We start from the raw sequence: 12,950 nt of genomic DNA on the forward strand, positions 1-12,950 counted from the left end.
GCATCCTATTTCTACACAGCAGGAGGCCCCATAGACTACAGTTAAGTTGTTGTTGTGAAATGCCGTTGAGTCGGTTCCAACCCATAGCGACCCTGTATAGGGTTTCCGAGGATCAGCTAGTGAGAGCTTGAACCACCAACCTTGTGGTTCAAACGGCTTTGCAGTCTGAAGCATTAGCCCACAGTGCCACACCAGGAGACCAGCTAACTAAAAGGTTGCCAGTTCAAACCAACCAGCCCCTCTGCAGAAGAAAGGCATAGTGATATGCTTCTATAAAGATTACAGCCAAGAGAGCCCTACAAGGCAGTTCTACTCTGCTATGTGGGGACTATAAATTGGAGTCGACAACAACATAAATAAACACTAGGACAGGACTTATCTGTACACCCAAGAAAGGCATGCTGTAGAGGAGGAAAGCAGAGGAAAGCCATTCTACTACAGTATCCACGTAAAAGGACACCAGGACTCTGGCAGGGAGATCTACATCCTTTAATCTGGAATGGCTACCTCTCAGTCCTGTGATCCCAGGAAAGCCCGGTGGTGTCTGCCTCTAACCTACAGAACACAGGTGGTGGAAACTCTCAAAGAGGATTAATGAGCTAATTTTTACAGAGTCCTTTAAGCTGATTGGCTGAAACACAACTAAATAAGCACTGACATTAACCACAGGCAAGCTCAAACCCACAGGATCCATCCAGGGAGACAAATTTTCAACAATGTTCTTCTTCCACAAGAGGAGTGAGAGTATGTGTCCCCAGAACTCAGTCCTGTACCCAGAAAACATTTATCAGATATAGAGGATGTCATGTGGGGTCCAGAGATAACCCTGTCCTCAAGGAATACTTAACAGCTGAGTCCCACGATGGGCAAGTAGGCAAACAACTGGCACACATCGAGAGGACTGCCTGGGAGTAAGATGCAAAGCAGAGCCTGGGGGAGGCCTTGAAAATACAGGGGCTGTTTCTGTGAAAATAAATCATGTATTCAGGGGCCTTAGATCCTGGATTGAACTCCCAGTGTAAGATCAGCACTGGACTATGAAGCACAAGGTCGTCAGTTCAAACCCACCAGCTGCTCCTTGGAAACCCTATATGGTCACTCTAAGCCGGCACCAACTGGATGGCACTTAACAATAACAAAACAACAGATTCTGGACTAAGATGCTGGTTCTATGGGTATGTTCAATTTCTGAGCAGGCATCACACTTCACACTTTTTTGACCTTTTCCACATATATATTTCACATATATATTATACTGCAATAAACGTAAAACTTCAAAAGGGAAAAAGAACTCTCTTGTACACACAGAAACAGAAAGGAAAGGGTGAGATGGTATTGCAAACAGAGGGAAACTTAAACATCTCAGCAATTGCAAAAGATCCCCCACTGGCTGGAAATGACAAGATATAGCTGGAAAGGAAAGCTAAAGGCAATTCCCAAAAGGTCTTAAGCATCATTCTCAAAATTAACCTTAAAGTTGAAGGGAAAGAAACCAAAGGTGTTTAAGCCTGGGAGCAATAGGATAAAAATTTGGGTATAAGTATTACTTTAGCAGCCATGCATACAGGAGCCAGAAGCAGGAATGGAGACAAGTATATGGGTTGTTGTTCTTAAGTACACTGAGTCGGTTCTGACCCACAGCGACTGACCGTGTATACGGTTTCCAAGGAGCAGTTGGTGAGCTTGAACCACTGACCCTGCAGTTCAAAGTGGCCTTGCAGTCCAGCGTGTTAACCCACAGTGCCACACCAGGACTCCAGTATATGGGTTAGAAAGTTATAATAATCAAAATAAAAATTCCTAAGGTCCTGAAATATACTGCTGAACAGCCAAGTCAAAGAATCAGAGACAGATCAAAAAAATATCAAGGATGTAGGATTAACTGGGTAACAAATTAGATGTGGAAATTATCAGGCATGTTTCACCCTTTAGGGTCTTAATGCAGATGGAGACTATGGAAGATGATTGGGATAGGAGCAAAGGTAGAGAGTGTGTTTAACTGTCAGTATGAAGTTCCTATGAAACATCCAAATAAAGAAGTACAGAAGGTAATCCACATACTAATCCAAAGGTCAGCAGGAGTTCATCAAGAGAGTGGGATGGCACGGAAGCCCATCCCAGAGACTTTTTAGTTCTTACCACCACATGCCAAAGCCGCTGAGAGGAAACACAAGGGCTGAAGTGTCTGCTGTCTCTGACTGACCACAGAAGGGTCACTGAGATTTTGGCAACAGCAGCTTTGGTGTCTTATCCCTCTAGAGAGGGCAGAGGCCAGACTGCAGTGGACTGAAAAGTGGAGGTTCTTTCCAACAGCTTTGCTATGAAAGGAAGGAGAGCGAGCTAAGGTACTAGCTGAGGAGGAAGGAATATTGAGAGTGTTTTGTCCTCTTTTGAGAATATTTAATTCTAAGAGAGGGCAAAGAAGAAGACAGGAATCCAACAGTGATGACTTTATCACAAACTCCCCTGTCCTCTCACTCACTGGACACACAGTGAATATTGCTTTTCGTCAGCAGCATTTCCTGCCAACATGGCAGCCTCCGTAGGGCGGGCGATCTCAGAGGTGGAGGAAAAGTGCAGTCTTAGCAGGCTTCTCTCAGAGCCCTTTCCTCCCATCAACCTTCCCACAGGATGCTCTCACCACTTGTCACAGAGCCATTTGGCACCTGAAGCCCTGAGCTATCCAAATCGCCAGGAGCTCCACAGGTCTCTCCAGCTTCCTCCACACAGCGGAGGTGCAAGGGGAAGCCAGGCCTCCATGTGCCTCAGGCTCCCACTGCCAACCACCTCCAGTCACCCACTGAAAGGAGACTGGGAGGCAACCTCTCCCCCAGAGAACTCTTCAAGGCCCTCCACAACCTTGTTCAAGGCAGGGCCCTGCTCTCTCCTAATAGTCTGGATCTGATTAGCAAACCAAGTTTATATTAGTTATGGCCAAGACTAATTGAGAATGAGTGTGTGCCAGGCAGTTTCTTAAGTGCTTTGCATTCTTTCAATCCTCATGACAACCCTATTTTTACCATCCCCATGTTATAAACGAGGAAACTGAGTACAGAGAAATTTAAGGGATATGCTCTAGGTGGCAACACCAGGATCAGCTATTGCCAGGATATGAAATGAGCCCAGTAGTCTGACTCAAGAGAGCAAGCTGTAACCATTTGTTTTCAAACATTACTGAAAATCTAGCATACAACAGACCACAAGGGTATGGGGAAATTATTACCAGTCACAAATGAAGCACATAAATAAATAAAGCAAGTACTAAAGTAACATGCTTCTTTTCACCTTGAGGTTTTTCTCCAAAGTAGTAGTTTGAACATTTGAACCACAAGGTCAGCTGTTCAAGCTCCCCAGCCACTCCTTGGAAACCCTATACAGGATCGCTATGAGTTGGAATTGACTCAATAGCACTTAATAACAACAACAAATAGTTTGAATAGCACATTTAAAAACACATTTCTGTATATATTTCCTTCTTTATTAAAAGAAAGAAAACTCAAAGTCTTGAGTCTCAGGCAAGCATCTTAGGCCTCTTTCTTTTAGTATTAAAAATACACTAAAACTCCCCGAATGGCTAAAGCAACATTGAAGAACCGAGCAGGAGGCCTCACACTTCCCAACTTCAAAACTTCATGGTGGTTGTTTAAGTGCTGTCAAGTTGGTGTGACCCTGTATAAGTTTTCCAAGATGGGGCTGGTAGGTTCGAACCGCCAACTTTGTGGTTAGCAGTTTAATGCTTATCCTACAGCACCACACCAGGACCCCAAAACTTACTATACAGTCACAGTAATCAAAATAACTTGGTACTGGTTCAATGACAGACACATAGACCAATGGAGTCGAATTGAGAACCCAAAAGTAAAGCCATTTATCTATGGGCAGTTGATCTTTGACAAAGAATCAGAGTCCATCAATGGGGGAAAAAACAGTCTCTTTAACAAATGGTGGATTATCTACATGCAGAAAAATTAAATAGGATCCATACACCATATGCAAAAACTTACTCAGAATGGATCAAAGACCTAAATACTAAACCTGAACCTATAAAGTCCCCAGAAAATAATATAAAGTCAAAACTAAGGGATCTAGGCTCTCTGCTTCTCCCCATTCGACAAGCAGCTGCAGCTTCTCTTGCAGTACCAGCCGCATCCCTGAGACAGAATGATGAAGGTCAGAGTCAACGGATTTGGCCGAATTGGGCGCCTAACTCTGGCAAAGTGAAGGTTGTTGCCATCAACGACCCCTTCATTGACCTCAACTACATGGTCTACATGTTCCAGTATGATTCTACCCATGGCAAGTTCAATGGCACTATCAAGGCTGTCAAGTAGGGTGATGCTGGTGATAAGTATGTTGTAGAGTCCACCGGTGTCTTCACAACCTTGGCGAAGGCTGGGACTCACATGAAGGGTGGTGCCAAAAGCGTAATCATCTCTGCCCCTTCTGCTGATGCCCCCATGTTTGTGATGGGTGTGAACCATGAGAAGTATGACAACTCCCTCAAGATTGTCAGCAATGCCTCCTGCATCACCCTGGCCAAGGTCATCCTGGCCAAGGTCATCCATGACAACTTTGGCATGGTGGAGGGACTCATACCACCACTGCCGCCCAGAAGACTGTGGATGGCCTCCCTGGAAAACTGTGGCGTAATGCCCATGGGGCTGCCCAGAACATCATCCCTGCATCTACCGGTGCTGCCAAGGCTGTGGGTAAGGTAATCCCTGAACTGAATGGGAAATTCACTGGCATAGCCTTCCATGTCCCTACTCCCAATGTGTCTATTGTGGACCTGGGGAAAGCTGCCAAATACAATGACATCAAGAAGGCAGTGAAGCAGGAATCAGATGGACCCCTGAAAGGCATCCTGGGTTACACTGAAGACCAAGTCGTCTCCTGTGACTTTAATAGTGACACCCACTCTTCCACCTTTGAATGCTGGGGCTGGCATTGCCCTCAATGACTACTTTGTCAAGCTCATTTCCTGGTATGACAATGAATTTGGCTACAGCAACAGGGTGGTGGATCTTATGGTCCATATGGCCTCCAAAGAATAAGAGCCCCCTGGACCACCAGCCCCAGAAACAGCACTAGAGGAAGAGAGAGGCCTTCAGCTGCTGGGAGTCCTTACCCCAACTCTACTCCCCTACACACTGAGAAGCTCCCACCCTCACAGTTGCCATCCAGGCCCCCTGGAAAAGGGGAGGGGCTTAGAGAGCCCAGTCTTGTCATGTACCACCAATAAAATACTAAGGGATCTAATTTTTGACATAAATAACACAAACAACAGAAGATGAACTAGATAAAAGGGCCCTTCCAAAAACTGAATACTTATTCTTACCAAGAGAGTAAAATGAGAGCCTACAGACTAGGAAAAAAACTTCAGTAATGACATTTCTAATACGGGCCTAGTTTCTAAAAAGACAAACAATCCAACAACAACAAAAAATTTTTAAATGGGCAAAGGATACAGCCAACAAAATGTGAAAAGATGCTTGTGACCATTAACTATGACAGCAATGCAAATCAAAACTACACTGATACACAATTCCACCCCTATAAAAATGGCAATAATTTAAAATAAATAAGGAATAGAAAATAGCAAATGCCAGCAAGGTTGTAGGGGGATTGTTTTGTTGTTGTTAGGTGCCATCAAATCAGTACCGACTCATAGCAACCCTATGCACAACAGAATGAAACAATGCCCAGTCCTGGGCCTACCTCACAATTGTTGAGACTCTTATAAACAGATGGTGGGATCATAAAATGGTACCAGCACTATGGAAAACAGTATGGCACTTCCTGAAAAAGTTAGACATAGAAATAACTTATGATGTGGCAATCCCATTCCTAGGCATCATCCAAGAGATGTGACAGCAGTGACAAAAATTGACATATGCACGCCTATATTCATTGCTGAATAATTAATTCGCAATAGTAAAAAGATGGAAACAACGTAAGTACCCATCAACAGATGACTGGATAAGCAAAATGTGGGACATATTTTTAACGGAAAATCATGCAATTATAAAGAATAGTGAGGAGTCCATGAAACACCTTTTAACATGGATGAATCTGGAGGACATCATGCTAAGTAAAAGAAGTCAAGCACAAAAGGAGAAATATCATATGGTCCCATCATTAGAAAAATCAAAAAATATATATACACATAGACAGCAAAGTTCATTCGTGGTTATCATGAATGGGAGGGAGAGGACAAGGGAATCACTGTCTAAATAGAATACAATTGTTACTTTAAGTGTGGAAAAAGAGAAGAACAAATATAGGTGAAGTCAGCACAACTTGACCAAGGTAAATGAAGACATCAAGAAGTATACTAGAAAAAGGGGCAATTTCAGTAAATGCAATAGCATATACAATTTTGCATTAATAGCAAAAATGTATGTAGTTATGTGGGAAGACATATATATATATAAATATTTAGACAGCCACACATAAGTAAACATACATACATGTATAGATCTATCTGTATATGTATAGCTGTACATGTATACACACAATTGTGTAAGCTGCATATATATCCACATATATAACACACTTGAGCAGGTTCTGCCTCATAGCAACCCTGTATAAGGTTTCCAGGGCTGTAAATCTTAATGGGAGCAGAAAGCCTCATCTTTCTCCCAAGGAATGGCTGGTGGTTTCGAACTGCTAATCTTGTGGTTAGTAGCCCAACATGTAACCCACTATGCTACCAGGGGTGGCACAATTACAGAGGCTGCCTAAACATAACCAAACAACTAGGCTTACTGGGTTAGAAGGTTTGAGACCACAATCTAAAGAGACAACTCCATCAACTGGCATACAAAGTTCATAAAGGATATAGTCTACACATCCTAGAATGGTGAGAAGCATCTGAGGTCTTTAAAGCTTGTAAGTGGCCATCTAAGATAAAACTATTGGTCTCCACTTGTCTGAAACAAAAGAGAATGAAGACAATCAAAGGCTCAAAGGAGAAACTAGTCTAAGGGACTAAGAGCCCACAACCTTCTCTAACCTGAGACCAGAAGAACTACATGGTACCCAGCTACCTCAAGGGATCATTCCTACCAGAGACACAATACAAGGGCCTCGATAGAAGGTGATAAAAATACAGAACAAAACTCAGCTTCCTAAGAAAGACCAGACCAACCATACTGATAGATACTGAAGAATCACTGAGACTACTGTCCTAAAGTTTGAACGTGGAGTAGAAACTTCTTCTGCAGGTCACTTTTCATCAAGTAATAGATTCACTTATAAAATATAAAATTAACCTGTGAACAATGTACTCCCATAAACAATTAAACCACACAAGAAGCTTCAAAAAGTTCATGAACAAATCCCACTGTCTTAATTCCATTTTTCGATGAATTTTTTGAAGTGCCTTCATAGGAGGATAGCTCCCACTGTCCTCAAGATCCCTTTTGGACATCTAATTTTTCAAAAGCACTAGTCCCTAAACCCCAGAACCACACAGAACCTTCATGAGCACAGAGCAAAGTGGAAATGCCGCAGGCTGTTTGAAGGTCTTATTTTGGAAGAAACTGTTGTCCCCTTGAAGACTGGCCACATGTCCTAGTACTTGGGCCTAGAGAAAATGAAGAATGATCACACAAAGCCTCCCAGGAGAAAAAAAACACAACAATCAGAGGACCCTTCAAGTCAAACTAGGATTTTAGACATCAAAAAATTCTTTGTATTAACATACTACCATGGAGTCAGTTGGGACTCACAGTATAGTCATCAAGGCTGTGAACCTTTGCAAGGACAGAAAACCTCAACTTTCTCCCACTAAGTGGGTGATGGGTTTGTACTACCTACCTTACAGTTAGCAGTCCAGTGCTTATTCTGCAGCAAATCAGGACTCCTTTTATATTGACTAAGGCAGCAAATGAAGTGCTACTTTTAGATCATTTTAAATTACCACTCAGGCCAAAAGTGAAGCAATACTAAGAAACCAAAAACTACATAATGACAGACTCATGAGCTACCAGTTACACACAGAGACAGCAAGAAAATCAAACATACTTAGAGACAAGCAGGCACCTATTTAGTGTCTCTAGTGGTGTGGCACTGTAGGATAAGTATTGGACTGCAAACCACAAGGTCAGTGGCTCCAGTCCACCAGCATCTCTGCAGAAGAAAGACGAGGCTTTCTGCTTCCACAGAGATTTACAGCATAGGAAATCCTACATAGGTTAGCTAGGAGTGGAAATTAACTTGAGGGTAATTAACAACAGAGAATGAATGAGAAACAAAGATTTAAAAGGCTAAAACAAGACTATAAGGAGCTCGGATAGCTTAGTTGGGCTACTAACCTCAAGGTCAGCTAGTTCCAAACTACCAGTGGCTCCACAGAAGAAAAATGAGGCTTTCTGCTCCCATAAAGATTTACAGCCTTGGAAACCCTATACAGAGTCTCTATGAGTCAAACTGACTGCACCACACACCACCACCACCACCACCACCACTACCAAACCATTGTATAAACAAGTTAGAAAGCCTCTGAAGAGCAGTTACTTATAGAGGAGAGAGACAGAATATTTGAAATCTACCACCAACCCACTCCACTATTGTTTTCCTATTGGTCTGAAATGTTTTAGGTCTAGGTCAAGCAGGGGATTGGCAAGATTCTTTCTCATTCTAACCTTCTTCTAGTTTTAAGGGTGGTACACGGGAATTCTGGTAGCGTAGTGGTTACGAATCGGGCTGCAAATCTTAAGGTCAGCAGCTCGAAACTACCAGTTGTTCCAAGGGAGAAAGATGAGGCTTTCTGCTCCCGTAAAGACTTATAGCCTCAGAAACCCTATACAGGGTCACTATGAGTCAGAACCGAATCCAAGGCACATAATCACCACAGGGGAGTTCTAGTGTGGTGTAGGATAAGCACTTCACTGTTAACCACAAGGTACTTAACAACAAGAAGAATTGACAGCTAAAGAAGGAATTTTAAAAGTTCAGACCATTTTTAACCCCTAAGCACAAAGCTCTCAACGGATTTCACATCATTTTTCAGGTCATGCATAAACTTCTGAGTCAGATTACTCCTAAGAGCATTATAATTTCTCCATTGATCTTTTACAACACAAGAACAACAATACAACAAAGACAAAACTTTATTTTTAGACTTGTAAAATCCTGTGTTTATTTTTCTAAAACAGAAGAAGTCAAACAACTGAACCTGCTCTGTTTGGATTTTAGTTAACCTATATTCTTTCCTAATCCTGAGGCCCAACTTCTGCCAGAAGGAAATGAAGAAAAAGTGTTCCATGCCACGCTGGAAAAGTTAAAACACTGCCTCCCTCGGCCTTCTCCTCCACACAGCCGAGCCTCCTGCTGGTCACAGTTCACACTGCTGAAGTTTTATCATATGACACCTGCAGTATGGTGGATAGAGGCAAACACTGTCAAATGGCATTCGTGTCAAAACTGGTTTGAACTTCTGTGCATAATGTTTAAGCAAAAGTGCTTAACCACAAGTTCACTCTTACTTGCTCAACTGGCATTAAACACTTAAATAGAAATGAATGTAGTTCCCTATAAACAGTAAGCCCTTAAAAAACCTGTTTCAGCAATTTGATTTTTCAACAATTTGGTCTCCAGACAAGCCATATCTTTTAGTTGGAAAAACAAGAGACAGATTGAAAATATAGGAAAGCCCTTCCCACAATGTGAATGTGCAGAAATCTGGGTAAAAATATTAGTAAGTAGTTATTTCCATTCTCAAAAATGTCTCAGGTAAGTTTCTATCATTTTCTTCTCACTGAGCTGATCATCCATAATTTACAATGCTATTACCACCAGTAGAAATAAGATGTGCAAGTAATTCAGTCACTTAAATGATGATTTTACTCAGTAATTCACAAAACCAACCAACTCAAAATACGTATTATTTGTAGAGACAAAGTTTGCAATTTAACCATAATAATTAATAAAATGGAAATATAAACATTGGTCCAAACTCTATGGACAATACACACAATGATTCAACTTTTATGAACCAACCCTATGATATTGAAGGAATTCATGGGCTGTTCAGGGATGATGATCCAGGAGATTTAAGTTTGCAGCATGAGGCTGCTTTGCTTAACTTGGCATTTGACAAACTCTTCCCAGAATTCAAAACCCAGCTCAAATACACTATGGCCTTTTCATGTAAATTACACTGCTTCTGTATGTCTTCTATTCACTCCCTTCTTTGTGCTCACTCATCACCCTACAGAATTATTTACATATATCTCCTAACTCACTATATCCTGGAGAGTAGGGTCCACTCTTATTCATTTCTATACTGGTGTCCTGGTGTGGTGCTATAGGACAGACACTGGACTGCTAACCACAAAGTTAGCTGTTCAAGCCCACGAGCCATTCAAACCCACCACCTAAACAAGGTCACTCAGAGTTAGAACTGTCTCGATGGCACTTAATAACAACAACAAACAGATACTAAAGTGCTTGGGATATAATACCTCCACTGTTACCCAGTCAATGCTGACTCACGGCAACCCCAAGCGTTCCAGAGGAAAATTGTTCCACAGGATTTTCTTGACTGTAATCTTTGTGGAAGCAGATCACCAGAACTTTGCTCTGTGGAGCTACTGGGTGGATCTGAACCACCAACCTTTAGGTTAGTTGTTGTTAAGTGTCATCAAGTATCGATCCTGTATAGGGTTTCCAAGGAGCAGCTGGTGGGTTTGAACTGCCAACCGTATGGTTCGCAGTCCAATGCTAACCCACAGCACCACACCAGAAGCCAAGTTAGTGTTAGAGCACAAACCATCTGTGCCACCCAGGAGTCTTTGGAACACAGTAGACTATCAGATTTTGTTGAGCAGATATAAACTATCGGATGACTTTGCTATGACCTATGTAAAAAGAAAGTCAGAAGAAGTCATAGTACTTTACCTTTGGCCTGGGCAATATGGAAAGCTTCTCAATGGATATTCACCTTGGTCTTGAAAACTGAGGGAAATTCACTAGACAGAGACAGGCACTTACTGAATAGCCTATGCAAACGCAGCAAGGGAAAGACCACATGTATGTTGGAGGACAGCAAAGCACTCTGGGTACAATCGAAGTAAGCAGACTACGGGAGGGGGCACACAGGTTGAGTCAAGCTAGAAACAAAACTGGAAAGGTGAAGGGGATTATAAGCTAGTTTAAAGTTTCACTGACTACTCCAGGCTTTGAGAAGCCCTTGAAACCTTTTAATCCATCTAGGTAGTGACACGAAGACTCATCACTTGAGAGACTTTGGCCAAAAAGTTATGAAAAGTCTAGGCCTTCAAAGGATTTTCTCTACAGAGGCCTATTACAACTTTTATATCCTTGGTTACTGTCCCACCATCATTTTCATCATATGTTTTAATATATGCAGTTACTTTAAACGGGATTCAAGTGGCATCACAAACTACATATTTAATTATGTAAAGCAGCTTTGAGAAAAATCATATTGATTAAACCCAAAATGTTTCATTCATATAGTTATTGTTGTTAAACGCCATCTAGTCTGTTCTGACTCATAGCGACCCTGCATAGGGTTTCCGAGGAGCAGCTGGTGGGTTTGAACTGCCAACCTTATTGTGGTTTGCAGCTTAGTGCTGACCCTACAGCGTCACTCCAGGAGAAGCAAGTACTAATTTAAACACCTAATGAAACTGTTATGTTCTAACTTCTTGAAAAAAGTAGAGAAAGAGAAACTCTTTAAAATTAAAGACAGAAAAAAATATTTAAGATAAATATTCTGAATTCCTTCTACATCACTCTGCTGAAAAATCAGGATTGCAAGAAGGCAGCATCCCATCCCAGAGTCAGTAAGTTTACAACCTGAGGGCCCCACTTTTTTACCTGGAGGTGTCCTAAGGGAGTTTAAAAAGACTCAGAAACAGGACGACTCTATAGGTATGGCAAGTTCTAAGTGAACGGTCAACACAAATAACCGCCCCTTCATGTGCCTGCCCAAAGAAAAGTAACCCCGGCTTCTTGATGTTCGACTTTGCCAGGTTTTTGAAAAATGTAAGATAAGGTGATCTTTGTGAGCCGACTAGAAGGCACCATAAGGCGGAGTACAGATCACCGACAGACTCGGGTTTCACTCTTGCAGCTCGGCCCTGGACCAGAGAGAAGCATCGCCCGGTGCAGGGCAGGAAGCCAGAGCGCCCGCCTTCCCTGGGCGGCCGGGCTGGGCGGCAGACCGCGCGCCCGGCACCAAGGGAGGCGGGTACCTGGGTGCGCAGGGCGGCATGGAGAGAAGGGCTGCAACGCGAACGCGCAGAGGCGGCTGTCAGAGTGTGAGGCCAGCATCCTCCCCAAGCTCGGCAGAGAACTCAGGCCTCCGAGGCTTCTACGTGGCCCCGTTACCCACGGCGAGCGGGTAATGACGAGAGACAGAGGAGCGGTGCTTGGAGAGCGGAGGCGCGGCTGCGCCCGCAGAGTCCCTCAGGACGCGGTTCCCAGGGCGCAGCGCAGGGGCGCTGGCAGCCCTGGGCGCCGCCCCCGCTACCCCACCCCACCCCACCCCACCCCACCCCACCCACTGCTGCCAGCCCGAATGGCCCCCAACCCGGGGCTGTGACCCGGGCGGACCAAGATACAAGGAGATGAGGCAGCTTTGCCGGGTCCCTGGCTCAGCCGCCCCCGCGATCCCGGAGATAAAAGTTTGCAGCATGCGGCTCGTCTGCAGTGTCACATCCGCCGCGCCGCCTCCTGCAGCACCAGCGCTCAGAGACCGAACAAATAAATTTTAAAAAACAAAAAACAAAAGCTGTTAAAGCCGGTAGGCCACGAAGCCGGCCGCTCGGCCTCCCGTTCATGCAAGCAAGCGAGCCCAGCATCCTACGCCCCCGCCCGCCCCCGGCCGCACCTCCCCGCCCGGCCTGAGCCGGCGCCGCCGCACTGACCGATAACCTCCTGCAGCTCGTACGCGTCCCTGCAGATGGGCCAGCCGACTG

The 12,950-nt window shown here is 43.8% G+C and overlaps 1 protein-coding gene across 1 annotated transcript in view; it reads right to left on the reverse strand.

Moving 5' to 3' along the window:
* Positions 1-12,950, reverse strand: part of STK39 (serine threonine kinase 39) — a 413,881-nt gene that overhangs the window by 400,725 nt on the left and 206 nt on the right. The window contains exon 2 of the mRNA XM_006867035.1: positions 12,900-12,947. Coding sequence (XP_006867097.1) covers positions 12,900-12,947 — 48 coding nt within the window. The remainder of the gene's footprint in view (positions 1-12,899; positions 12,948-12,950) is intronic.

The sequence above is a fragment of the Chrysochloris asiatica genome, unplaced genomic scaffold (genome assembly GCF_000296735.1).
Source record: "Chrysochloris asiatica unplaced genomic scaffold, ChrAsi1.0 scaffold00099, whole genome shotgun sequence".
Lineage (NCBI taxonomy): Eukaryota > Metazoa > Chordata > Mammalia > Afrosoricida > Chrysochloridae > Chrysochloris > Chrysochloris asiatica.